Source organism: Antechinus flavipes, chromosome 4 (genome assembly GCF_016432865.1).
Source record: "Antechinus flavipes isolate AdamAnt ecotype Samford, QLD, Australia chromosome 4, AdamAnt_v2, whole genome shotgun sequence".
NCBI lineage: Eukaryota > Metazoa > Chordata > Mammalia > Dasyuromorphia > Dasyuridae > Antechinus > Antechinus flavipes.
Window position 1 is genome coordinate 158941087 of NC_067401.1, and position 25968 is coordinate 158967054.

At 38.4% G+C, this 25968-nt stretch overlaps 2 protein-coding genes across 2 annotated transcripts in view; both read right to left on the minus strand.

The window, feature by feature from the left end:
* The window catches only part of ARSG (arylsulfatase G), a 996823-nt gene that overhangs the window by 828004 nt on the left and 142851 nt on the right, over positions 1-25968 (minus strand). The gene's annotated exons all lie outside the window — the stretch shown is intronic.
* AXIN2 (axin 2) overlaps positions 1-25968 on the minus strand; it is a 41499-nt gene that overhangs the window by 8581 nt on the left and 6950 nt on the right. The window contains exons 3-10 of the mRNA XM_051995236.1: positions 22914-23054; positions 10949-11051; positions 8239-8379; positions 7219-7709; positions 6743-6928; positions 6231-6464; positions 4417-4512; positions 2383-2550 (exon numbers count right to left, since the gene is read on the minus strand). Coding sequence (XP_051851196.1) covers positions 2383-2550; positions 4417-4512; positions 6231-6464; positions 6743-6928; positions 7219-7709; positions 8239-8379; positions 10949-11051; positions 22914-23054 — 1560 coding nt within the window. The remainder of the gene's footprint in view (positions 1-2382; positions 2551-4416; positions 4513-6230; positions 6465-6742; positions 6929-7218; positions 7710-8238; positions 8380-10948; positions 11052-22913; positions 23055-25968) is intronic.

Consider the following 25968-nt stretch of genomic DNA (forward strand, 5'->3'; position numbering starts at 1 on the left):
GAGAGGAGAGAAAGGCAGCAACCTCCTCCCCCTCCAACAACTTCAAACATGTTGCCTGCCCTCATTTTCTTGCAGAAACGGGCTTTTTCCACCGAAACATGTTTTATGTGGCAAACTTTGTTTTTTTCTGACATCTGGCACCAATATCATCTGGCAAGTCTGGAGTTACTGTTCCATTTTTGAACTCCTGCCATGTTGAGATTACTCAACAGGGCCCAGGTTCCCCCTCACTCCACACACCCTCCCTCCCCATCCTACTCCTTGTAAGTTTTTGGTATTTTGCTGTTTTCTGGTTTCCAGTACTTAATATAGTGTTTTCAAAGGGTTGGCGTGAGGGGTTGGGGGGAGAGAGGTCCACAATCCCCTACCCCCCCCCACACACAACCCAACCCAAAGAAGGAACTGGATAAATGACTCTGGAACTGGAAAGCAGAGATAAGACAGATTCGAAGGGCCTGGGTTACAGCCTGATCCAATCAATAAAGAATTTGAGAGTCAACCGTTTGTGCAAGTCTTTGTGCATTAAATGAAAGGCAAAGGCTTCAAAGACATGCTTATTAAGTGTGCCTTAAAAAGAAATCAATGCCAGATGTGACCAAAGCTGCTGGGTTAGTCTTTCCTCCAGTCCCTGCTTGCTCCTCGGAACTCAATGGCCCCTTTCCCCCTGAAGTTCACCTGCAGTTTCACTCAAAGTCCAGCCAAAAGTCAAAGCTTAAGATCAAAATGAATCCCTGGAGGTGCACACATTTGTGTAATTAGTTTCACCTCATGTCTGTTCAAGATAAAAAAAAATAAAAGAGGGGGGGCATGTATTCTAAAATCCCTTTTATGACTGTTTGGTATTGTCTCCACCAACATGTAAAAGGAGAGAAACACCACTTAACAATAACTTACATGTTTCTCCTACCTCTAAAAAGAAATGAATTAAAAAAAAATTCTCTAGAGTTTCTTAGGAATTATTCTATGGAATACTGAAAAAAATTTCCAATAACTTCTCTGAAAGTCTAGAATATGGCAGCTAATAAAAATGAAGCCCTAGTCTGGCAATCTCCCATTGGTTCAGTGACTCTGTCATCTTTGGTCAGAAAAGGCCAATACCCAAACCCAGAGGGTCAGGAAGTCTCATTTTCACTATAGGGTAGGCATAAGACAGCAAAATCCTGCTACCAAGATACTTGATCAAGCTAGAAATTGGAAACGAACCAGGACTTTGCCAAAATAGAATGACTTCTTCAAAGCACAAATTGTAATCCTGCTAATGTTCCAGCAGTTATTCAAAAAAGAGCCAAAAAGGAGCCTTACAATGAAAACAAATCAAGGGGGAAGGAGTAGTCAGAATTCCTATGAGTTGTATATTATTTTAGAAATTGTGGGGAAATTTTTCATTCACATTTGTGGGGCTCTGTGAAGATCTCCATAACATTAACAGATGACAACCAAAGTCTACAACATGGAAGTCAAAAATTATGGGCTTGGGCCTACAAGAATAAGAAAAGTGGACTTGTCCAAAACCCACACTTGCCTGTAAGTACACAAGAACACCTTCTTGAAATGACCCTGACCTTCTGAGTAAAGAAAAAGAGCACAAGTAAAGAAAAAAGAAACAATTCTATGGGTCTATCAGTCATAAAGGGTAGTCTAAAGGCATGATCATTTTCATGAGAAACGACCTCAGTCCCTCATTTTTCCTTTGGAGTAGAAAGGGTAACCCATCCTCATCCTCTCCCCCCAGCCTACACCATTTCCCCCTTTATTCAAAGAATATAAATTCCTTAGAAATGTCCCATCCTAGGTGTCAAATGGCCTTATGATAGTACTGAATATTATAGTTTCCTAAGGAGAAAAGGGAATGATTAAAAAAAAAAAAAAAAAAAGCACCAGATTTGGAGTTGCAGGTCCTAAATTTGAATTTTGATGCTGACAATTCCTATTTGAATTTGAGTAAATCATTTAACTTTGCTAGATCTCAGTTTCCTCATCTATAAAATGAGAAGAGTGGACAAGATAATCCTTAAGACCCTTTCCAACCTTAAATCTATACTCCTGGGATCCCCAACTTTACAGGAGAAGGAGTAAATGAGACCCAAGCAGCCCCATTAACCACAAAAAAACTTACCAACACCTTTCCCTACTTCTAGTGGGTTATTTCTTCCAGAGATTGGGGAAAAAGAGGGAGAGTTAAGAAAGGAGAGAAACCTAAAAACCTCCACAAAATTTGCAACACAGTCTCTTCAGAAAACATTTTAAAATTTCTCTCCCCACTTTCTTCCTTTCCCCCTACCCATCGTGGACAGAGTCAGACCAAGGAAGATTCTTCATGATTCTGGCTCTTAGTTCTAAGCAAACAAACCCTGAAGAAGAAAGAAGCCACAAGATTCTTACCTATAATTTCCCTTTTTGCTGAGCTGCTCTTTAAAGTGGCCAAGTGTCAGACTCTGCGCCTTCAACATCCTCCTGTATGGAATTTCTTCTCCACAGAAAAAATAAGTGACGACCAGTTCAGTGGTCTGAAGGGAGTGAACACTTGCCAGTTTCTTTGGCTCTCTGTGACTGAAATAAAATGAAATGCAACAGGTTGGAGCAAATAAACAAATGCAGAAGAAAAGGGAAGGGTGAGGAAAGTACCCTTGGCAGAGCCAGAAAGAGGCTAGAGTGTTTAATCTGAGGGGGCTCTTAGAAGCATAATGTGTTAAAGATGACCTAGGCCAGGCTGAACCCTCTTTGCTCAAGGGGTTGCTTCCTCAGAAATGACTGCTGATGTTTTTATGATTCCTTCATAGATTCACATCTGTAGCACAGAGGTTATTGACCTTTTTTTGTGCTGTGGGCCCTCTTTGGCAGTTCAGTGAATATAAAATAAATTTAAATTATGTTGAAATATAATTGTTTTAAAAAACAACAACCAAGACCCCTGGTTAAGAACCCCTGCATTAGGATTATTTTGTCACCATCTAAGTTTGACTATTTCCTTGAAATGCTACTTTTTTAAAAAATTGTATAGGATTTGTTTAATATTTCTGCCATTTTGTATATATTTAGCAGATAACACATGGTTAGTGTTTTCTACCAGATCATCATTTGGAAGCTAGGTTGGGATACACAGGAAAAAGATCTTGGGATTTAGTGGGGGGAGGAGGGGTATTGATTTCTTAAATGACATATGACCCTTCCTCCAATCTCCTCTAATAAAAGATCAAGTTAAAATAAACTGGATGGCCAAAGATGTCCTCTTCAAGGATGATCAGATATGGCCACAAAATCAGGAAACTGCAATGAATGTAATGAATGCCATGCTGCAAGGCCACCATGCCCAATACTTTTGATTTTTTTTTTATTTGTTTCTTTTGGTTTAGGCAATTAGGGTTAAGTGACTTGCCCAGGGTCACAAATACTAAGTATAAAGTGTCTGAGGCCACATTTGAACCCAAGTTTTCCTGACTCCAGGGTTGGTGCTCTATCCACCGCATCATCAAGTTGCCCCTATACTTTTGAAAAAATATAAATGCTCAAAGTGTTAGAAGGTCAAAGTCTAAGAGCAAATTTGGAAGACTATACTACTGTGGACTAAGTTCTTGAAAAGAACTTACTGAAAGTGATCTCAAGAAAAACTGCTAAGAAAACTGCTCTTCTTAAAGTCAATCAATTAAAAATGAAAGGATCTAGTCTTTAAACATTACTCACTGCTGAAAAGGCTAAAGAGGAAAACTTTTAATTATTTTGAAGACTTGAGATCATTGCTAAGGAGTTCTTGTTAAAAGAATCATCCTGTAATTAAATTAATCCAATATTCTTTGCCAACTTTGCAAAAGAGTAAATTTAAAAGACGAGGGAAGATTTGAGAAAAGGTCTTATTCTCAGAGCAAAAGTTTAAAAAGATTGCCTTTTTCTAGATATGGTGGCTGTACATGTTAATTACTTAACTCTTTTGTGCAAGAAAGAACAATATATGCACTCATATCTCTCTTGAGTCTCTATTTAAGACACTTTTTTGAGGAGGAAGGAATAAACCAGGTTAAGTATGACTTTTTCCTGCTTTCCAGCTACCTCTTTGATCCAATACAATCCCACCTGCCTCCCACCGCTATTGGTTTATATCTTAGAAATATAAGTGAAACCATCAGAAAAGATAAAGTCTGACAGAGAAGTCATTTCTGGAATAACTTGGGGATTGATTCTCTATATTTCTGTTTCCCATCTCTACTCGTGAATGTAGAGTATAGGCCAAAAAAAGTTTTTGAAAAGCTAAACTTCAGGTATGAATAAATGTATCAAGAAATCAATGACACAAAGTATATGTATGTGTGTAAGTATATGGAGAGAGGAGGGAGAGAGGAAGAAAAGGAAAGAGAGAAAGACAGACAGAAAGAAACAGAGGCAGAGATATTTAGAAGAACAATGTTAGCTATATGCACTCACTCTTCTGGGGCTAGACTGGGATTGCAGAAGGAAGAACCTCCCACGTGGCCAACAGTAGAGTGGTTTCTATCCTTCTGTTGATTTGATGTACAGCACCTAGGAGACAAATCCAAAGATGCACAAAATCTATCAGCATTCTTGCCACAAAGAAGCAGAAAAGTGTAGTGAAGCAATTAGGTGTCACAGTAGCTAGAGTCCAGATTCCTGGGTCAGGAAGACTTGAATTCAAATTCATCCTCAAAACTTACTAGCTTACTCAATGAGCAAATCATTTAGTCTCTGCCTCAGTTTCCTTAACTATTAAATGGGGATAATAACTGCATCTACCTCCTAGGATTGTTGTAAGGATCAAAGAAGATAATATTTATAAAACTTTTAGGTACTTAATAAATGTTTATTTCCCTTTTCTTTCTCTCTTGCTCCAATACACCTCAAATTAGAAATAGCACACAAGTTTGCCAACATGTTTTTGTCTACCATAAATAGAACCAACTTACAGCAGGACCATAGTGCTACAGGGACTTTTTAAAGTTCATCTAATCTAACATCCTCATTTTTTATTATTAATACAGATAAGGAAATCTAGGAAAATTAAAAAATTACTAAAGATCACACAGATCACAAATGCCAGGACATGAAGCTAAACTTTTTTGGGAACCACACTAAGACCTTGGTGTTATCTGGTATTAGGGATTTGGGGGGGACTCCACCCATACACTTTCACTAAGAGAAAAAAGAATGGATCTCCTAATCAATTAGTATGTGATAGGCAGATGTTGTAGTGGAATGAGCGAGGGCTGCATTTGGAAGCAAGAAAGTCCCAAGTTCAAATCTTGCCTCAGACTCTTGCTAGCTCTATGATGCTGGGCAATTTATTTAACTTCTCTCAGCCTTAGTTTTTCCATCTGTAAAATGGAGATGATGAAAACAACAGCACCATTCTCCTAAGGTTATTATATAGATCAAATGCTTTTAAAGTGCTTCCAAACCATATAAATGCTATTTTTCATCAAGGAACAGAATGCTCTTACTAGCCAAGTGAATGTCCATTCACTCAATCTCATTTAAGCCATCCTAGGAATCAATCAAAGCCTTCACTTTAGGGAAAGCTTCAGCTAATCTATTCTGTTTTCTGAGTGCTTTTAAGAAATAGGTTTAACCCTGGTTAACACTATAGTTGACAATTAGCTAAGGCTCTCTGTGGAGACTGGGGAAAGGCTCTAAGCCCACAAAGATTCCTGACAGAAATTAAATTCAAACATGGCTCAGAGTTAGAAGAGAAAGTGAGGATGGGATTTGGAGTCAGGAAGAAACAAATTCATATACTGCCATAGACACTTACTAGCAAATGATGTTGGGCAAGTCATCTAACTTTTCTCAGTCTTGGTTTCCCTACCTGTAAAATGGGGATGATAATGGAAGCTACTCACCTAACAGGATTGTGAGGATCAAATGAGTTAATATAGGAAAAGCACTTTGAAAATCTTAAAGTACTTTATAAATGCTCAGTTATTGTGGAACAGAACCTGACTGGGAGAAAGCATAGAAAGAAGGAGTTTTTCCACTGTTGAGGGCTTCAAGTCCCAGGTTTGAATTCTACTTTGGGCACTTATAAGCTATATGTCTGACAAATCATTAAACCTCTTCTTTCCTTACCTGTAAAATGGGAATAAGAGTTGTTGGGAGTATCAAATAAAATTACATGTGTAAAGTATTTTGTAAACCTTCAAGTGCTGTTACTATTTTTGAGTGGGCAATGGGTCCCATCTGTCAGCAAAACCAGCCTATTGAATCAATTGTCTTTTTTCACTTACCGTTGCTTTTGGGGCTTGGACACTTCAGCCAACCGACGACAAGCCTCCTCTAACTGAGCCAGGGTGTTAGGGGGACCAAGGGGAGCCATGCCAGAGTCTTGTGCAAAGGGATGGGCATGTGGCATGGTGCGGGAGTGTCCAATGTTACCCCCCCATAGATGAGGGCGGGTAGCTCGATCACCAAGAGCTCCCCGGGCTGACTCCAGGGAATAGCCTTTTTTTGTGTTCTGGGCACTGAGAAGAAAACAAAAAAAGAAAAAGCAAAAAGGAATTAGTTTTAAGACACTGCAAAATACTACTACAAGAGAAATTCCTATTCTTGTGGGAGAGGGAAAGGAGGGAGAGAAGAAAAAGGGGAAAGGGAAATGGAAGGGGGAAAAACCTGCCTAAGTCCAGTTTAACTTGCAAAATTAAGGTGGCAGGGGGAAACAATTCAACTTGCTGCATAAATTAGCTAGTCCTGTAGTCTCTCTGTAATGACTATCTGGACCGTGCCCGGGCTGCATATTTACCTATGAGGCTTGTGTTTGTTCTGTCTCTCGCTCTCCAACATCCACTGCCAGACATTCTGTGACCTGTCTCCCTCGTTCCCAGGCAGTTGCAGTAGCCCTGTCCCAACAGGGACTCCTTCCTTGGCTGACAAGGCCAAACACGGTTCTGTCACTTTCCCATTCCGCTTTGATAAGGTATTACCTCGGCTGCTGGAAGAGAATCAGGGAGAAGGACATCCCCCCCAATAGAGATCCAGTTAATTTCTAGGATTACTGAAGTTTGTCAAATGGGGACTAGAAGGCTGGGAAGTTAGGAGTGGGGTGGAGGAAAATTGTCAAGAGGATGATATTCAAGCTCCCTGGTTTCTCTCCAGGTTAGATTAAAGAAGGGAAGCTGAAACTCATGTGATATTTTTGCTAAATTTCATAATTATCACTAGGGTTTTGGCCAAGAGGACAGTCCTAAAAGGAGACTCCATGGTGTGCCTGCCACTTACCTAAACTGCTCCACTGGTACCAGCTCTGGTCCCTTGGAGTGACTCTTGCATTTCGAACACAAATAATAATCTGTGCCACCAAGGCAGAAGCACTGCACCTTCTGAGCTGCCTCCACTTCAATCTGCTCCTTGGTTTTAGGGATGGTGTGATGGTGGATGTAGTGGTGGTATACATGTTTAGTCATCTGCTTTGTAACAAAGCCTTTGCCAAGCGGGCACAGAGCTGACCCAGCGGTTGGGGGTGGCAGACGACCACTGGGTTGGAGTAGGGGATGATAGTGGTGATGGTGGTCAGGGGAATGAGAGCGGGGACTGTGCCGCCCCATGCCTGGGGACTGGCAGCCAGGAGTCTTCAGCACCCTTGATAAGTGGTCATCTAGGATAGCCTGTGGGTCTTCTTCATAGCTGCCAGATGGTAAAAGGGAAAGTGGGTGCTGGGCAGCTATCTCCCGAGTGTTGACTGGTAACTCCGACCCCTCCTTCTCTTCATCCTGGAAGTCACAAAAAGAGGTAAAAAGGAACATATTTAGCCAGAGAGTGTGTAAAGGTGAATGGTAGGGAGGAAGGTTAGAGATTAAAGAAGTCTATTTAAATATCCTTTCTAATACACTCAATCTATTAATTTAACATATATATATATACATATATATATATATACATATATATATATATATATATATATATATATATATATATATATATATATATATATATATATATATATATATATATATATATATATATATATATATATAAATATAAAAGCTCAGGGTGAATAAACCCTAGAGGATCTCCAAAAGAAAACATTTCCTATGAAGAATTGATTAGGCTACACCCACTTCCCACCCCAATTGCCCATCATTCCTCTTGCCCTATGGAAAGGAGTGTGGGGAGAGAATAAAGAATAGGAAGGATGAGAGAAAAAGGAAGTGGGTAGCACTTCACACACACACACACACACACACACACACACACACACACACACACTACAGGAACTAGCAGAGGAGAAGCTAACCATACCTCCTTGATTTGCTGCAGCCTCTCCTCCAGACTGTCCAAACTTTCCTGTTCCTGTTTGAGCTTCTCCAGTCGAGAGATCAACTCTGCAGCAAAAATGGCCGGTTCAATAGGTGTCATCTCCTTAGGCAGGCGATGGGTTCTCTACAAAATGCCAGGAAGAAAGGGACAAGCCATGTTTAACAGACAGGGCAAACGGTGGCAGCGGCTTCACCAGAGCTACCCCGGACTCACTACTCTCGTTGCCTCTCCATGTTTGGATGAAAAGGCGATCGCAACGAGGCACAGGCTGCTTGGGATTTTTATGAGCCAGTGTTGCGGCCTCATGGAGAGCCATCGTCCCCACCAGCATTTGCCTTCGGCGGGAGCAGTTGGTCGCACTCTGAGAAGCCCTGCTTGTTCTCTCTGTAGTACAACCAGCCCATCAGTAGCCACTCTGAAGTAGAAAATCTTCAAAGACTGTTGTCAAACATCAAAAAAAAAAAAAAAAAAAAAAAAGCCTACCGAGGTGGGGAGGGGAGGAACCAACTCAAAGAATAAAAAGTAGAGTCTAAACAGAAAGAGTTGGAAATTAAAAAAAATAAGATTGGGAAGGAGGAAAAAAGGAGTCAAACTGCTTCAGATCAGAGAAGAAGTGGTAATTTATTTCCTGACCGCACACTGGGCGGTAGTGTTGAGGTAGTGTTGTCTCAACAGTGTCCTAGATCTCTCTCTTTTTTCCACCCCCCACCCCCCCTACCATCTCTTTGTACAGAAAATGAAGAAAGCTGCTTCAGGCTGGTAGCAGAACACTGCTGAGTCTGGCTGCCTGAAGCTGATCTGTCAAGGGAAAAGGGAACATCTCCAAATCAAGTACAGAATATAAAAAGGATGCCTGCCAAAAGAAGCAAGCTCGGAGAACACCCACTACCACAGAGTTCTCTAGCCACTTCCTATTATCTCTCCTCCCCCTCACCCCTAGCCCCCCACCTTCCTTACCCTCTCCCCCTAATTTCTCCCTCTCTCTTTTGAAGCGGAAAGCCAAGCTGCCAAGGCCAGCATTCCCCCCACCAGATGAGACAGGCCTCGCTACGGCAACCACTTAGCTGGAGAAATGATGTGAGGGGAGAAAAAGGCCACTCTGTTGGAAATTGTCATTCTTACACAAGCTGGCTCTATTCAGGCCCTGATCAAAGCATTGCCTTATGGAGAAAGTCGATTTGCACACCCCAGGACAAAATAATCTAATTTACAAGCTTGGGCTATAGAACTTTTCTTTATATAAACACACACACACACACACACACACACACACACACACACACACACACTCTCCAAATCCAGAACATCATCTGGAGTTTTTTTGATTTTCAAGATTGGGCTGTTTTTGTTTTTTTTTTGACAGGGGAAAGATCTAGAGAAGATGCTGGTGTAGACAACTATGCTAAAAAAAAAAAAAAAAGTCCTGGTATGTTCATTTTAAGATAAGTTAAGTTTGTATCAGTCTTTGTAAACAGTTTTCACAGTGCACTTCAGTCCAATCTCAAACAAGGGCTCTCTGGAATTAGCAATTTTCTAAAAAGCAACATAACTCAAACTAACTGGGATCTCTGAAGCTACAAGAATTTGTACACAGAAATATTTGCTATAAATTGAGAACTTTTTTTTCCTTTCTGATTAAATACTTTCCTTGCCAACCTTAAAAATTTCAGAGTGAAAACAAAATGTAAGATGTAAGAGTGAAGACTAGATAAGCCTTGAAAATAAAGAGAATGTCCAGAAGTTTTATCTACTCATGATATTCTCCCTCCTCTGCAATAAAGCAAGTAATGTTGGTGAAGATATGAGCCTAGGGATGCCAAGGAGACCTCATCATCAAGCATTCAAAGTCAGTCCTCAAATACTACATCTACTTCAGTAAGAAGCATAAGGACTCTTCTAACCTCATCCCACAAATGAGTTCTAGTTCACATCCTCAAGGAAAGGTATGAAAAGTTAATCAAGGTTAATATTTGGAGAATAGTTAGTAATTCTATTATCCTATTGAAATTCATCTCTATTTTATTTCTTATATGCCTATGCAAAGAAGTCCAGAACTTATTTCCTTTCATACTGGATAAGGGATCCAAGAATATTTATTGAAAGCTGAGTGAGTGAGTGTGTGTGTGTGTGTGTGTGTGTGTGTGTGTGTGTATAGGAGTAAAAGATTAGGAATCCCTACACTAAACAAAGTACTCCCCTTCAACCAATCCTCTTCCGATTTTTCTATTTGCATAAAGGCACCCTGCTTCTTGTTATATGAAAGAATGAGATACTCTTATGTAAAAAAGTTAGTTTTTGAGGTTCTGGTAGGATTGTGTTATTTAGCTAACATCCAGTGTAAGCTCCTGGAACTGTTTCATTTTTGTCTTTTTAATCTCCAGAGCTTAGCACAGTTCCTGGCACATTGTAGGCACTTAATGCTTCATTGGTTGAGTGAGCATTTCCCAGGCCTGCAGCTTTGGTTATCATTTACTACCACTTAAAAAAAAACTACCCTTCCACATGCAACCCTCCCTCCCCCCAATCATACACACAAACACAAGGGGCCTAGGCTGTAACCAATTTAACTCATCATATCCTCAGCATGGGTAGATCTCAGAGCAGAATGCCTTTCCGCCCACTCCTTTCACACAATGCTCAGCCAACACATGGCTGATATGGCTGTTGCTTTTTCCTCCAATCTAGTACTCACCGGGAAATGAGGTAGAGAAACTTGGCCATTGGCCTTCACACTGCGATGCATTTCTCTCTGTAGCTGTTTCTTGCTCCCCATTCTGTAAGGAGGGATTCCATCTCTGGAAATTTAAGCAAACATAAATGTTGAGGATTAAATTTTAGGGGGCAGTTCAGCAAATTGGAATCCAAAATGCCAAAATCACTCATCTCAAGCACACCAAGATGCTGCTAATTGATGAAGCCATACATCACAATAAAATTAAAAATTCTTTGGAGAACTCCTAACTGATTTAATTGTAGAGATACTAAATCCTAACACCAGGAAAGACTTTCTTTCTGCTCTCGCTTTAGACCCAGATTACATTCAACTGTACCAGACAGAAAATGATTAATTTTTTCTAACTTTTAAAAAAGTTCCTACTATTGATTCATAGCTTCCATTACCCATGACTGCAGAGTGAACAATGACTACCAATTCTTTCATGTGAGATAAATTCTCTTAAAGAGTATTTGAAAAGATACCATGGTACTAGCAGACTTAGTTTGAACTTAATGAACCCATCAGGAGTTTAATCATCAAAACTCCTTGTCATTTCTGAATTTTCCCCTCTTGTAAATCACTGGAATGATTTCTTAGTTCATGTTTTGTTTGTTTTTCATTGATTTGTTGGTTGTGTGTGCATAGGGCTAAAAGACTAGGAATCCCTATACTAAACAGAGGACTATCCTTCAACCAATCCCCTCCCCAATGTTTCTGTTTGCATAAAAATAAGCTCCACAAACCCTCATGCATAAACTCACTGTGGGGAGGAGTTCATGGCAAAGATACTGGAGTGTTTTGCCATTTTCTTTTATAGTTCATTTTACAGATGAAGAAACAGAGTTAAATAACTTGCCCAGGATCACATAGCTAGTAAGTTTCTGAGACTATATTTTAACTCAAATCTTCCTTATTCCAGGCTCTAAACTTTATCCCCTAATAGCTAGCATCATGGAGTAAAATAATATTTGTAATCATTTTACATACACGATCTGATTTGATTCTTAAAACAACTCTGAGATAGGGACTATTATTATTTTCATTTCATAGATGAGAAAACTGAGAGGGTGATTTAAGCCCAGGGCCTCACAGCTAGTGTCTGAAACAGAATCCAAACTCTCACCTACTCTAGCCAATGCAGAATCAGGAGACTTGCACAGACATTGCAAACAAAAACAAACACACACACATAAAAACCACCAGACATAGTCAAAAAAATCTGGGTTCAAATCCTGACTCTGCTATTTACTACTTCTGTTGTCTTCCCGACATGTCCCTTAACCTCTTTTTGCAGCTCAATTTCTTCATCTACAAATCAGGATTCTTACAACTCTGCAGACTTAGACCTTTCTAACATCCTATGATTCTAGGAGCATTCTGAAACTGCAAAAGTGTTCCAGTAGATTTGACCTCAAATACTTATTAGCTGTGTGATTCTGGGCAAGTCACATCACCCTGTTTGCTGAGTTTCCTCATCTGTAAAATGAGCTAGAGAAGGAAATAGCGAACCATTGGAGTATCCTTACCAAGAAAACCTCAAAAGGGATCACAAAGAGCCACATATGACTGAAAAACAACTGAGCAACAAGTTTCCTGGAGAAAGGAAATGGACAAATATTACTCATGAAATCCTGTCCCAGTGTCGTTACGGTCACACCTCTTCTCCTCTTCTGCAAGTTAGAAGTTGGTGGGAGAAGGAAGAGGACAGGGACGTAGAACCAATAGTGAAAAATAATAATTTGATAAATGGATTTCTTCTTTGGTTTTTAGTTTCAAAGGTTTCTTTCTAAGGGAACTTATTTTCTCCATGGAAGACTTCATGCTAGCTATCAACTTTATGATTGGCTAGATAGAACTCTAAGAAAAAGTTTCCAAAGAAGACATATAAGTCAGTCTTATATATATATTTTCCCTCTTCGGTGAAGATTGTAAAATCATGGGCTCACAGAGACAGGTAGGTTACACAGTGTGTATTAGATTTCAACTAAGGGTGATCTGAATCATTAGACACTAGATCCTAGTTCTAATCCTGTACTAGTTACATACTTGCTATGTGACATGTCAATCTACTTGCTATGTGACATGTCAATCTTTCCAATAACAGTTTCCTCATCTGTAAAGGGGGATAATAATAGTACTTAACACATAGCATTCTTATGAGGTTCTACTAAGATTATGGATGACACTTTGCAAACCTTAAGGTAACATATAAATGCTACCCATTATTGCCAACTCCTTTCATTTGACAGGTGAGTAAACATGTCCAGAGAAATTACCAAACCGGGATATTCTCTGATACTGTTACTAGAAGACTTCCAACCTCTAAAAAAATGGTACTTTTTAAAAAGTTCACTGCTAGTAAGTAGAACAAGGAAAACAGTACATATAACAACCACAACAATGTAAATGGAAAGAAATACAAGGAAAAAAATCAGCATTGAATGCTGTGAAATTAGAATGATCAAGCTTAGTCCCAGAGAAGAAATAGGAGAATGTAGCTTCCTTCCTTCCCCTTTGTAGGATCCTTTTCTGATCCTCTTTCTCCTGAACCCCACAGATTAGGGATGCTGGTTTGTTACTCTGGTCCCTGATATTATTTCTTCTGTCTAGGACACTTTAAAGCAAGAAAATAAAGAATGTCGATGAAAGAGGAAGATGGAGGAGAAGAAATCAGGTCACTGCCAGATTTATGAGAAACAGGAATGAGTGATTTTAAAAATCCCCACATCATCGAATTTGCTGCAGTTTCAATGTTTAACCTCAGGTAACTCCTGCCGGACAGTGAGGGAAAAAATAGAGGTTGTAACTTGTGCACTCAATAAATAGGTTTTAGAAGTCTCCAAGGAGATGTGACTATAAATTCCCAGGCAAATCTTCTTACAAAACAGCTCCACATTTCCATCAGCTTCTTCTCCAGTTCTTAAATGTTTGATCTGTCTTCTTGGCCAGTTAAGACTGTGGGCTGAAGAACTCCCAAAATTTAAGCACTAAATAGTAGAGTTAATTATAAACATTTTAGCTAACTAGCCTCGTGCCTGGTCAATCTGCTTCTATGGAACACTGGTTTTGAAGTGTGGACTCGGTCAGATGCCATTTAAGTCGAGCCAATTAGCTTAGCCTTTTGACTCAGCTGTGCCTCACCTAACCTGAATGTGGTTTGACTGTGGCTTTGAAATATCAAGACTCCTACGCACACGCCTTCACTCCCGTCTTCATTTGGCAACAATTCTGAAGTGAGTTTGTGATCTTGCCAACATCAAAAGCCTGGTTTGTAAGATAAGGTAATATTTGAAGTTTGCTCAGTTTCGTTCCCTTGTGTCCAAAGTCAAACCATAAATAAGATATAAGCAAATAACAATAATAATAAAAAGACACCTCCCTCCTTCCAGGAATAGAAATCATCTTTTTCATGATCTGATACCTAGTTCCCACCCCTTCAAAGAAGTGAGCTGATTCAGAGTATAAAATCCTTTTATTACTTAATAAAGAGAAAGACAGGAGGTTGAACTGAGTCTATTTTGCTTTCTTGACTTTTGGCAACTTTTAGGTATCCTTGCCATACTTGGAAAGAAAAAAGCCCGCTGCCTCTGATATTGTCAGACTTTATACTTTATCATAGCTAAACTCAGACCCCCTGGAATGACACTGCAATCTTTCTGCTCCAAAGCTCCAGGACTGGAGTTTAGGACCCCTGCTGGGATTCTAGACAGTGAACTTCCCTCCCCAATTTAAATTTGTATTGCTATCTTTTTTTCCCTATCACTTTCATTTCCAAAAAATCTATTTCCCCTCCTAGAGAGTCTTAATCTTTATAACAAAGAATAAGAGAACAAAAAATTCACTCAAATTAACATTAAGTTCAGAATTATATACAGGATTTCATACTCATAGTCACCCTATTTGCTCTACAAGGAAAGGAGCAGGGGAGCCAGGCTACATTCTCCTATTTCTTCTATGGGACTAAGCTTGGTCATTCTAATTTCACAGCATTCACTTTTGATTTTTTTGTGTTCTTCTTTCCATTTACATTTATAAATTGTTGTAGTTGTTAAATGTACTGTTTCCTTCTACTTACTGGCAGTGAACCTTTTTAAATGCCATTTCTTCAGAGGCTGGACTTCTCCTAGTAACAGGCTCATAAAATAGCATGCTCGCTGATCTACAGAGTATGGAGATCCACATTCCCAGCCACTTCAAATATGGTGGCTTATTTCCTATTAAAATGTTCTTCCAGTGGCCCTTAGGGGAGAAGGAAGAGATTTTTTTTTTAATTCTGTCTCTATAAAATCTCACTTTGCCACTCCCTGGAATTTACAAATACATTTTCATCTCAACTTCTACCTGGCACTTTTGCAAAAAGATGTTAACACAGAATCAGTTCTATCAAGAATGGAGAAGACAGCTTTTCCTAAGTGTCTAATGAAGTCAAACCTTCTGTAATCAGCTAAAGCCCACATGATGCCCACCCCCCCTTGTCCTACTCTAATTCTCCTCCCCAAGCTTGAGGCTCCCAGCAGTCCAATCAACCCAGCTTCCCCAAGCTCCTCACAGTCTGCACTGTCTATTGTTACAGCAGGAAAAAACAGCCAGAGCTCTTTTCATGACTGCTTTACCAGGAGCTCCCATTCACTTGTTCAAGTAAATTTCAAAGAGGGCTGCTACCCTCTTATCCCCTTTAAGCTCCCCTAGACCAACAATGGACTGAAAGCAATTCAGTTCAGCTTTTCATCCACCACACATTTTATTTCTCACTTGGTGCTCTTATCTATATAAGGCCTACAATTCCAATAGCTATGAAGAGAGGGTATAATCCCAGCCCTGGGAATCCCCAGTAACCCACCTACACAGTAATGCAGAAATGACTAGCCCCTGAATACTCTGAAGCAAGAGAATACATACATCCAGAACCAGTCAAAAATACTGGCCCAATTTTTCCTTGGATCTGCCTTCTCATTTAATCAGGACAAACTCTTACCCAATGATTTTAAACTCTGACCATTTCACAAGAACTTTCTAATGAGTTCACTGGTTTGTAAATTACCAGTCAAATGTAATCTTTTCATATTACTATTGGCCCTCTTTTAAAAGCTTTATTTTTTTAAAAAGAGTTTTTGACCCTTTCCTTAGTTTTGAATGGTTTTTCCTACACTTAAGCAAGGTTCACTTGGTCAGGCTGATGGGTTTTTCCAGATACTTGGGGTGTGCCATTAGTCCAGCTTAAGAAATGCCACTATATCAACATGGCACACACTGAACCCCACTTAAACTCTAGTCACAAAACACAATAGATGCTCAAGGATGATTTCATCCATTCCCTCCCAAGCGGCTTCCACATGCAGAGTATCAGTTCTACAAAGGACTTAGAGAGGTACAGCTGGAAAGGGGCAAGTTACGCTTTTTCCCTTGGGAGGGCCCTAAGATCAAACAGCATAAGCAGAACCACCTCCAAATAAAGCCAGGCAAGCATTTCCTCTGGGAAAGGGGGAGAGGAGATGTAAGAGGAAAACACACTATGTGCATTTTTTACCCTAAATAGCTATTAATAGAATGAAGAGACTTGACCACTAACTAATCAGTGGGGGTCCCAAAATAAAAGCTGCTTTGAAAAAGCTTTTTTTTTTAATTGTATATTTTAAAATCTGGATCAAAGCTATTTCAACCCCACCCCCAACCCAACCATTTTCCAAAGGAAAAAATGGGAATCTAATTTATCTTACTAATTTCATCTCACAGAGGAAGAAATGGAAAGAATACTCGAATTTGGGGTCAGACGACCCAGTCCTTTTTGCCAATCTGAGCCTCAGAATGCTCATTTGTAAAATGAGAAGGGATATCTAGATAATCTCTAAGGTTCCCTTCAGCTCTAACATTTTGTAATCATGATTCAACAAATTTAATTCAACATACATTAGGCTTATACCCTGTATAATTAAGTCTATCAACAAGCATTGTTAGAGTACAACGTTAGATGTTAAGGGAGATATAGATAGGAACAAAGAATCTGTCCTGATGTACTTTATCATCTAGAAGGGCTATCTTTTTAATTTTTTTAAAAACCTAATTGCTCAAGGTATAAAACTAGATGGCATTAGATGTCCAAAGGAAATCCTTAATAATAAAAATGATTGGCATCTGATCATTAAAGGATAGGTAAGAACTCAAAGAGGAAAAGAGAGAAAACATTATGAGCAAAAGTGCAAAAATAGGAAAGCACAAGATATTTTCAGTCTGGGAATTAAATATCCCACTTAAACTGGGATATTTAAGTGGGAAATAAAATGAGAAAAGGCAATAAAGATAGGGAAAAGCACCAGATTATAACCTTGAACGCCATGCAAAAGTCCAACTTTTACATAAAAGGCAATATGGAACCAAGAAAGACCAAATAGAAATGATAGCATCCATCCCATGCATTAGATTAGTGTGACAGGCATATGAAAGGTACATCAGTTAGACTCAAGGCAGAAAATCCAAGTGGAAAGAATCCTATTTTCAAAGCTCAAGTGGATGGTAATGAGGGTAACTAGTATAACAGCAAATTACAGGAAAAAAGGAGAAAAGGGATTATTTTGAAAGTATAATCAGCAGGACTTGCTACACACCTACACATAAGAGAAGGATAGATAAGAGTCAAAAATAACACAAATATAGTCAGTGACTGAGAGATGGGTTGGAAGTGGGGATGGTACCATTAACAGAGAAGCATGTTAAAGATAAATTTAATTTTATACCAGTCTGAGCTACCACTGGGATGGTCAGGTAAAGAGATCTTCTAGGTACTCTCCAGGAGATAAAGGTTTGGTAATGATTGAAGATAAAGGCTGTTGAAGGATTGAGAATAAATGAAATGGCAAAGGAAAACATAAAGAAAGAAAAGAGTTGAGAACAAAATCTTCAAGAAGAGACATTGGAGAATATAATGTCTGAGGTCAAGGAAGAAGAAATCCCAAAGAAAGGCATGTTTTGCACAAAATAATTCAGAAGGTTAAGTAGGGTGAAGACTGAAAAAAAGGCCACTGGATTTGATAATTAGAAGGTCACTAGTGACTTTAGAGAAACCTGAGGGGGTTGTACATCACAGAATAAGGGGTTAAGGAAAGAATGAGGATGAGAAAGCCACAGAATTGTGTAGAAACTTTTTCCAAGAAGTTTATAAGTAAAGAGAAGAGGGATATGGAATGGTTATTGAATAGTAAAAAAGGGTTTCTTCCCCTTTTCTAATCAGCAAATCCAAGTATATTTATAATTAAAGAAATCAATGGATAGAGAGATTATAGATACATTGGACTTATAAAAACGATGGCAATGATTTTTGGAGCAAAGATCTAGAAGGAATGTTTGTGACCATAAGGAAGAAGAGAGTGGGTGGTAATGACATAAGGTAAGGAATAGAAAAGAGGAAATCAATTCATTCCCATTAAATGACCTCAATCTAAAGAATCTGTTGTAAGGATGTGAGTGGGCATAAGGTTGGGAGCTTGAAAGAGAATAAGGTTTGAAATTCTGGAGACATTAGATAAAAAGTCACTAACAACAGAAAAGGATGACTTGTGGGTAGCAAAGAAGGCCCAATTGAAATAAAAGCATCATATGTTTATATTATGTCTCTGTTTCTGGGTGCTAAATAATTGATTTCTCATATTGTCATTCAAAAGCAAAATATTTGCAAGATGAAAGTTACCCACCTTTGGAGATTTTCATGTGTGTAATGGTAAGCAAGCAGGAGGGTTAGTGACTCAGTTACAATAGGAGGCCTAGGGGATTAAAGCTTAGTAGGGAAGAAAGGAAAACTAGAGGGAAAGAGATGAACTGGAAAGAAATGGGAACGTCACAATCAGTCAGAAAGGACTCCAACTAACCTAAATATACAAAGAATCCATGGACTACAGTTCATTATTTTCATTCATAGAAGAACCATCAACAACTACTTATTTTTATTTTATTTTCTTTTACCTGTTTAACAAGTTTCTAAACTTATTAAACCATAACTTAAGCAGCAAACTGCAGAGGGGAGGGGAGAGAGCAGGGATGATACCTGCTGGATGAACATCAACTCAATGTCTGCAAGCTCAATGAGACAACAGTAAGATATGCCAGTTAAGAAAAAGCAGTTCAGTTCATCATATAACATATAACATCAAAAGGAAGAGAATTCAAGAGATAAAAGGGCATATATGTATATGAAATATTTAAAAGTTTTTTATTGGGGGGAAGGAGCAAAGAACTTGAAACTAAGTCCATCATTTGGAGAATAGTTGAACATATCATGGTATAGTGAATGTAAAAGAATACTATCGTAATATAAGAAATAATGAAAAGTATAGTTTCCAAGAAAACTGGGAAAATTTGTTTTAACTGGAAATTAAGAGGTCCAATAACAACAATGTTGTAAAGACAACTTTGATCACTGTAAGGACCAACCATAATACTGAGAAGAATGAGATGATCTGTGCATCCCTATAGATACAGAATGAGACTATATTTTTACTACTATTAGCAACAATAGATAACATTTATATAGTACCTATTGTATGATAGGCATTCTGCTTTTTACAAATAATATCTCACTTGATTCTCATAGCATCCCTGTGAGGTAGATACTATAATTTTCTCTATCTTCCAATTGAGGAAAGTGAGGCAGAGTAGATGACTTATCCAAGGTCACTAAGCTAGAAAGTATATCTGACGCCACATTTGATTTTGGGTCTTTCTAACTCCCGACTATTAAGCACCGTACCACCTAGGTTCTATGAATTTTGGACATGGATGACAAGATAAATTTTTGTTTTGCTTGACCATATATTGTTGTCACAAAGGTTTTTTTTTTTTAAACTGTGGTTGGAATGAGAGAAAATAAATGATTATGTATTTAAAAAATGAAAAAAACTGAAAGAAATAATAATCCTATCACATGAGGAGATCAAGCCACATCTAAAGTATTGTGCATAATACTAGATATCACCACTTTTGAACTATACTGACAAAAGTACTTGCATGTGTAAAAAAACTTAGATTAGCTCATTTTGCGGGATCAAAAAATTAGAAACTAAAGTAGTTTCTTGAATGGCTAAATAAATTATGGTACATTATTTCACGAAATATTATTGTGCCTTAAGAAATGACAAAATGAACAGCTTTAGAGGAAATCAGGAATGCATCTATGAACTGATAATGAGTGTACCGAGTAAAACTAGAACAACTTATGCAATGAAAACAAAGTTATACAGAAAAATACCTTTGAAAGACTTTAGAACTTTTACCAACTCAATGATAAACCACAAGTTCAAAAGACTTGAGATAATACATGCCACTCACCTCCTACCAGAGATAGAATGGACTTAATGAGACAGAATGAAATGTGCATTTTTGGACATGGCCAATATGAGAATTTGTTTTGCATAATTATGTATGTTTATTGTAAAGGTTTTATTTTTATTTTTTTAATTGTTCAGTGAAGGGTGGGAGACCTTGGGAAGGTAAGATAATAAATGCTTTAAAAAAAAAAAAAAACCAAGATACTGATAAACTGGATTGTCAAGGAGATGGCAACCAATTTGGTTAAAGTTAAAGGAACTACAAATTTTTATTTAAAGTTTTGACATGTTATATAGATGCAATTATTTAAAACATTTCATATTAGTCATTTTCTACAAAAAGATTCAAATAAAAGGAAAAATAATTTTTAAAAAAGTGAAAAACAGCATGCTTCAGTCTGTGTTCAATCAATATCAGTTCTTTCCTTGGAGGCAGATAGTATACATCATTAGTCCTTTGTTAGTGTCTTAGATTATTGTATTGCTGAGAATAGCTAAGTCCTTCATAGATCTTCACAGAACAATATTATTATTATTACTGTGTACAACATTCTCCTGGTTCTGTTCTCTTCAATGTGCATCAGTTCATGTAAGTCTTTCCAGTTTTTTCTGCAATCATCCTGCTTGTCATTTCTTACAGCACAATAATTTTCTATTACAATCATATACCACAGCTTGTGTAGTCATTCCTCAATTGATCCAGCCTTCCCCTTTGATTTTCTATTCTTAGCCACCACAAAAAGTATAAATAGTTTTGTACGAATGGGTCCTTTCCCCTTTTTCTGGGCCTCTTTGGGAAACAGACCTACCATGATATTGCTGGATCAAAGGTATGTACACTGTTACAGCCCTTTGGGTATAGAGGAACTAGGAATTTATAAAGTGAGGTGGACTAGCTAAGCTATAAAGGCTCTTCTAGGTCTAAATCTATGATACTATGTTTAGGCCTGGAAAAGAGTAGGAGGCAGGGCAGGGAGTGGGATAAAGACACACAGTCTTTAAAAGCTATCTTGGGAAAGGAGGATTAGGCTTTCTGCAAGGCTCCCAGAGGAAAGAGTAATGGGTATAAGTTGAAGAAAAGCAGGTTTGAGCTTAATGTAAAGAAAAACTTTCTGATGAAGTAGTATAGGCTGACTTGGAAGGTAGTAGAATTCCTCTTTCTTGAAGTCTTTAAGCAAAAACCGGATGACCATTTTTTGGGTGCATTATAGAGGAAACTCCTGAATTAAATGGCTTCTAAGATTTGGTGATCTATGCTAAGAGGGAGAAATGATTACTGAAGGAAAGTGAGGAGGATTGAGGAAAATTCTAAGGAGGGCCAAAAGTCATTATGTCAATTTGGGTTACTCATTGTGTGGGTTAACAGCCCTAGACTTTTCAATAATTATATTTGAATTTACTCAGTTATAGTATAATGTTATACAACATAATATAGTGCTCGTTATATTATGAGCCATCAAGAAAATGTTAAGAAGGCAGAAAAGTATATAATACTTCAGAAACATCTTACTAATGTTAATGGATAATCTTCAGTCATTTGGACAACTCACCTATCTACCACTTCAATCTCTCTCTGCATTGTGCTGAATGAATAAGCCATTAATTTCAGCCCCAAATTGTATAACTAGTTTGATCATCCAATTTTCTTCACCATAATCTGGCCAGATTGACACTTAGCAGCCAACAGAAATTCCAGGGCAAAAGACAGACATCAAAATGTCATCAAGCATTCTCAAAATAATGACTGCCCTGCCTCTAAAGACAAGCTGAAATCAGCTATGTTTGACAATAATTATTACTGTATTGTCTTCCTCTATTAACATTAATGTTATAATGCTCCCTCCCCCAAGTACAAAAAGTATGAACCTTTTACCCCCAAAGGTCTTTGGGGTCTTTATCAGCAGCAAAGAGAAGACACAAAGTCAATGAGTCAGTGATAGAGCATTGTTGGATTAGAAGGGAGCCTTGGACAACAACAAGGTCCAAATACTTTACTACAGAAAAGTAAAATTCAGCCTTAGAAATGATATGACTCACTTCATATTATGTAGTCAGCTAGTGGGTAAAATGAATTCTAAGGTAGGATGATAGGTTAAGAGTCATGGAATATACAAATTTATCCTTATGCAGCAGTCATCATTCAAAACATTTTTTGAAATTGCCTCTAGAGACTGAGGCATGCAAGAAGAATCTCATTGGCTGATGGTTATGCATCTATTTTATAGGCACACTTTGTAACATCCCAGGTGGACCAAAAACTCAGTCCTAAGCTCTTTTCACATTGAATAAGAGAATCCTACTAATACCATTCTCTTTTCTGCTATTGGGAATGAAAAGAATAAGATAGGAACCCCAGCTTTTTATACAATGCCTGGGGAGAATGACCTGTTTATCATCTATCCTTTCCAAGCAGAGGATTCCATAATCCAACTTCAGTTTCTGACAGCTGAGGCTTTATCCTATTCACTGCCAAAGTCTCTCAAAGTACTAAATGCAAAAGTACTTTTTCACTCCAAAAGAAAACAAAAAGTCACCCCGAGTGAGAACTTCAAAGCAAAAGGTAGGCTAGCTATGTATTTTCAGCAGGCCTCAACCTACCCACCAACACAGGACAACGATATACTTACACACTACTGTCCGTCATAGACATGGAGTCATCGGTCAGCGCATCACTGGAGATTTCACTGTCATTGGCACTAGCTGCCGGAGCAAAGACATGGCCAGAGCTTACGTGATATGGATTAACTGGATCATTCCTCTTGAAGGATCTAAAAAGAAAAAGTCCAATGGGAATCCAGTCAGTAATCTACCCCAGGAACCACAGATAACTACAGATATGTAGAGCTGGTGACTAAGGATATAGAAAGAGTTGGGTGGGTTATCTACTCAGTTCCAACCCACTATAACCACTCCAGCCCCTAGGCAAGATACCTGTAGTCTCATGCCCATTAAGTAGTTCATCTTGGCAAAAATAAAATACCACAAAAGTCCCTGACATGCCCCCTGTAGTAGATAAATTGTTCCCAAAGTGTTTTGGTAGAACAGGCCAGTTAGCTCCCTTTGCCCTCCTCTGCCCCATTTCCTACTGATCTGAACAATTGGCTTAAGTAAAGCTGATCAATTAATAGTGTCCTAGAAACATTAGCATTAAAACTTTAAACTAAAATTTAGAGTTTTTACACTAATGAATGGAGGTGAATGATCTGAGAGGGAGACTAAAAAAAAAAAAAAAAAAAAGGTTAACCATCACTGAATCATCTTTATGCATTTGGCAGAAACTGACTTCTCCCACAACTACTATGGCATAAGGTAGGGTTTCAATCCTGAGGGGTCAGTGCCCCAAATAACTCAAGCAGTCTACATTACAGGTTCTAACCTGTCCCCTGATTGGGAAGTAAAATCTGGCAAACTTAAGAGTTTCATTTCAACAATGAGAGCTGGTATGAGAGATTGAAGGCAATCTCTGAAAAATTAAAATAGTGTGTTTTGAACTCTCTTCTACCCATTTTATACAATACACACACACACACACACACACACACACACACACACACACATTTATATGCACTAACCACCATCCTTCTGCCAAGAATGGTTAGGGCCAGCTGGATTAAAGTGAGCAGCACAGCTGTTTAAATGGAAAGAAGTCCTTGGCCCTTCCTGAATCTCTAGGCCTTTTGTTTCACTGGCCATTGGCTGGCTCCCCACTTTCAACCTCTTGAGCTCGGTCTTTACAGAGTTCCCTCACATAACAAGTGTCTGCTCCTCCCCTGCTGAGCTGCATTCCTCTGGTGTGACCAGTAAGGGGCTTAAGGAGGTAGAGATGGACCTCTTTCAGCAGGATAGTGCTAATACTGACAGCATGACTAAAGTTAGTTCCCCCATTAAAGTCTGACCTTTGGAGGGGAGGGAGGAAGGGAGAGGAGAGAGGCTGCTTACAAAGAATAAAGGAGATATTTAGGATCAGCTAGACCTATCATTCTTTCCTGAAAGAACAAAGCATATAAATATAGACAGAAATGGAGAAGTGGAAGACTAATGACAAACCCAAGAAAGATCTCAAGTCAATCTGCAAACATTTTGGGATTTCTTTGGGGAATATGGTCCTGGGATGAAAACCAGGATTACTGCTTAGTTAAAAACATAACAGCTCAGACATCAATAATGACAATCTATATCAAAGGTTCCTAACATGAAATTCATGAATTAAAAAATATTTTTATAATAAATATGGTTGGTTTCCTTTGTAATCCTATTTTTTATTTTTTATTTTATGCATTGAAAAAAGATCATTCCAAGGAGTTCAAAGTCTTCCACAGAGTGTCAAAGGGGTCTATAAAATGAAACAATTAAGAATCCCTGTAGTTTCTGGCTGGAAAACAGGGCAATCAAGAGATATAATCAAGTAAATCAAATATAATTTGAATATCTCTGTGCACTGTGCTACTATGTAGGGGACTACAGAACACACAAAAACGATGAAGACATGACAGTAGTCATTCTTTCCTACAAGGGCCTTTTAATACAATTGAGAAGTATGCACGCGCACACGCACACACACACACACACACGTAGAGGGAGGAAAGAGTTGGGTTAAATTTAGGCTAAAAAACTAGAAAATATTATAGTAGTATTTTAGACTGGTGCATTTCCTGACTTCAGGTCCTGGACCCTCTTCTGCTACATCACTACCTCATTAATATCAAAGAACATGAGAGAATGGGAAAGGAGGGTTGGTAGAAAATGGTGGAAATTATTACAGGCTTAGATTTTTAAAAATCCAGTAGGCAAGACTGAAGAAATTGTAATGATTCAGTCTGGAGAAAAAAAAAAAAAAGATGTTAGAGGGAAGGTTTGAATAACCCTCAAATATCTAAGAAGCCCTCAAACAGGACTGAAGATAGGGGCTGCCAGAAGATGCAGTGAATGAAGCATCAACCATGAGAGTCAGGAGGACCTTAAATCCACACTAGCTGTGTGACCTCTGGGCAAGTCCAATTGAGGAGGAGGAGAAAAAGGAGGAAATAGAGGAAGAGGAGGAGTAAAAGGAGGAAGAGGAGGAAAAAGGAAAAGGAGGAAGAGGAAGAAAAAGGAAGAGGAAAAAAGAAGAGAAGGAAGAGGAAAAAAGGAAGAGGAGGAAAAGAAAAGGATGAACCATTATTCATTACTATCTTCAGAGAAGGCAGAAGAAAGAAGTATAAATAGACAGGGGTAGGGAAAAGAGCAACAATAGGATAGAATTCTACAAAAAAGCTAGGATAGATAAATAGACTAGCTATAAGAGGATGGAATGGAGAAAGAGGAAAGAATGGGGAAAAACTTATCATCTTCCTTGTTAATTCTTTTAAAATAGGTTAAATTCTCCAGGATGGTTTCAGTCTTACCAGAAAGCAGGAGATGGGTTAAATGTTTACAAATTTATCCTGATCAGATCTGAGGAATTTTTTTTAATTCTTCAAATCAAAATCAAACTTACATTAGAATAATAATTATAAAGATTTTGGACTTGGATTCCAAAAGATCTAGATTCAATCTACCCCCAAATGTTTATTAACTATTATATACACTGAGCAAGTCTTAAACTACTTTAGCTTCAGTCTTCTCATCTGAAACATGGGTACAAAAATGCCATCAGCATTTGCTTTTACAGGGTCGTCTCAAATGAGATAATATATGGTATGT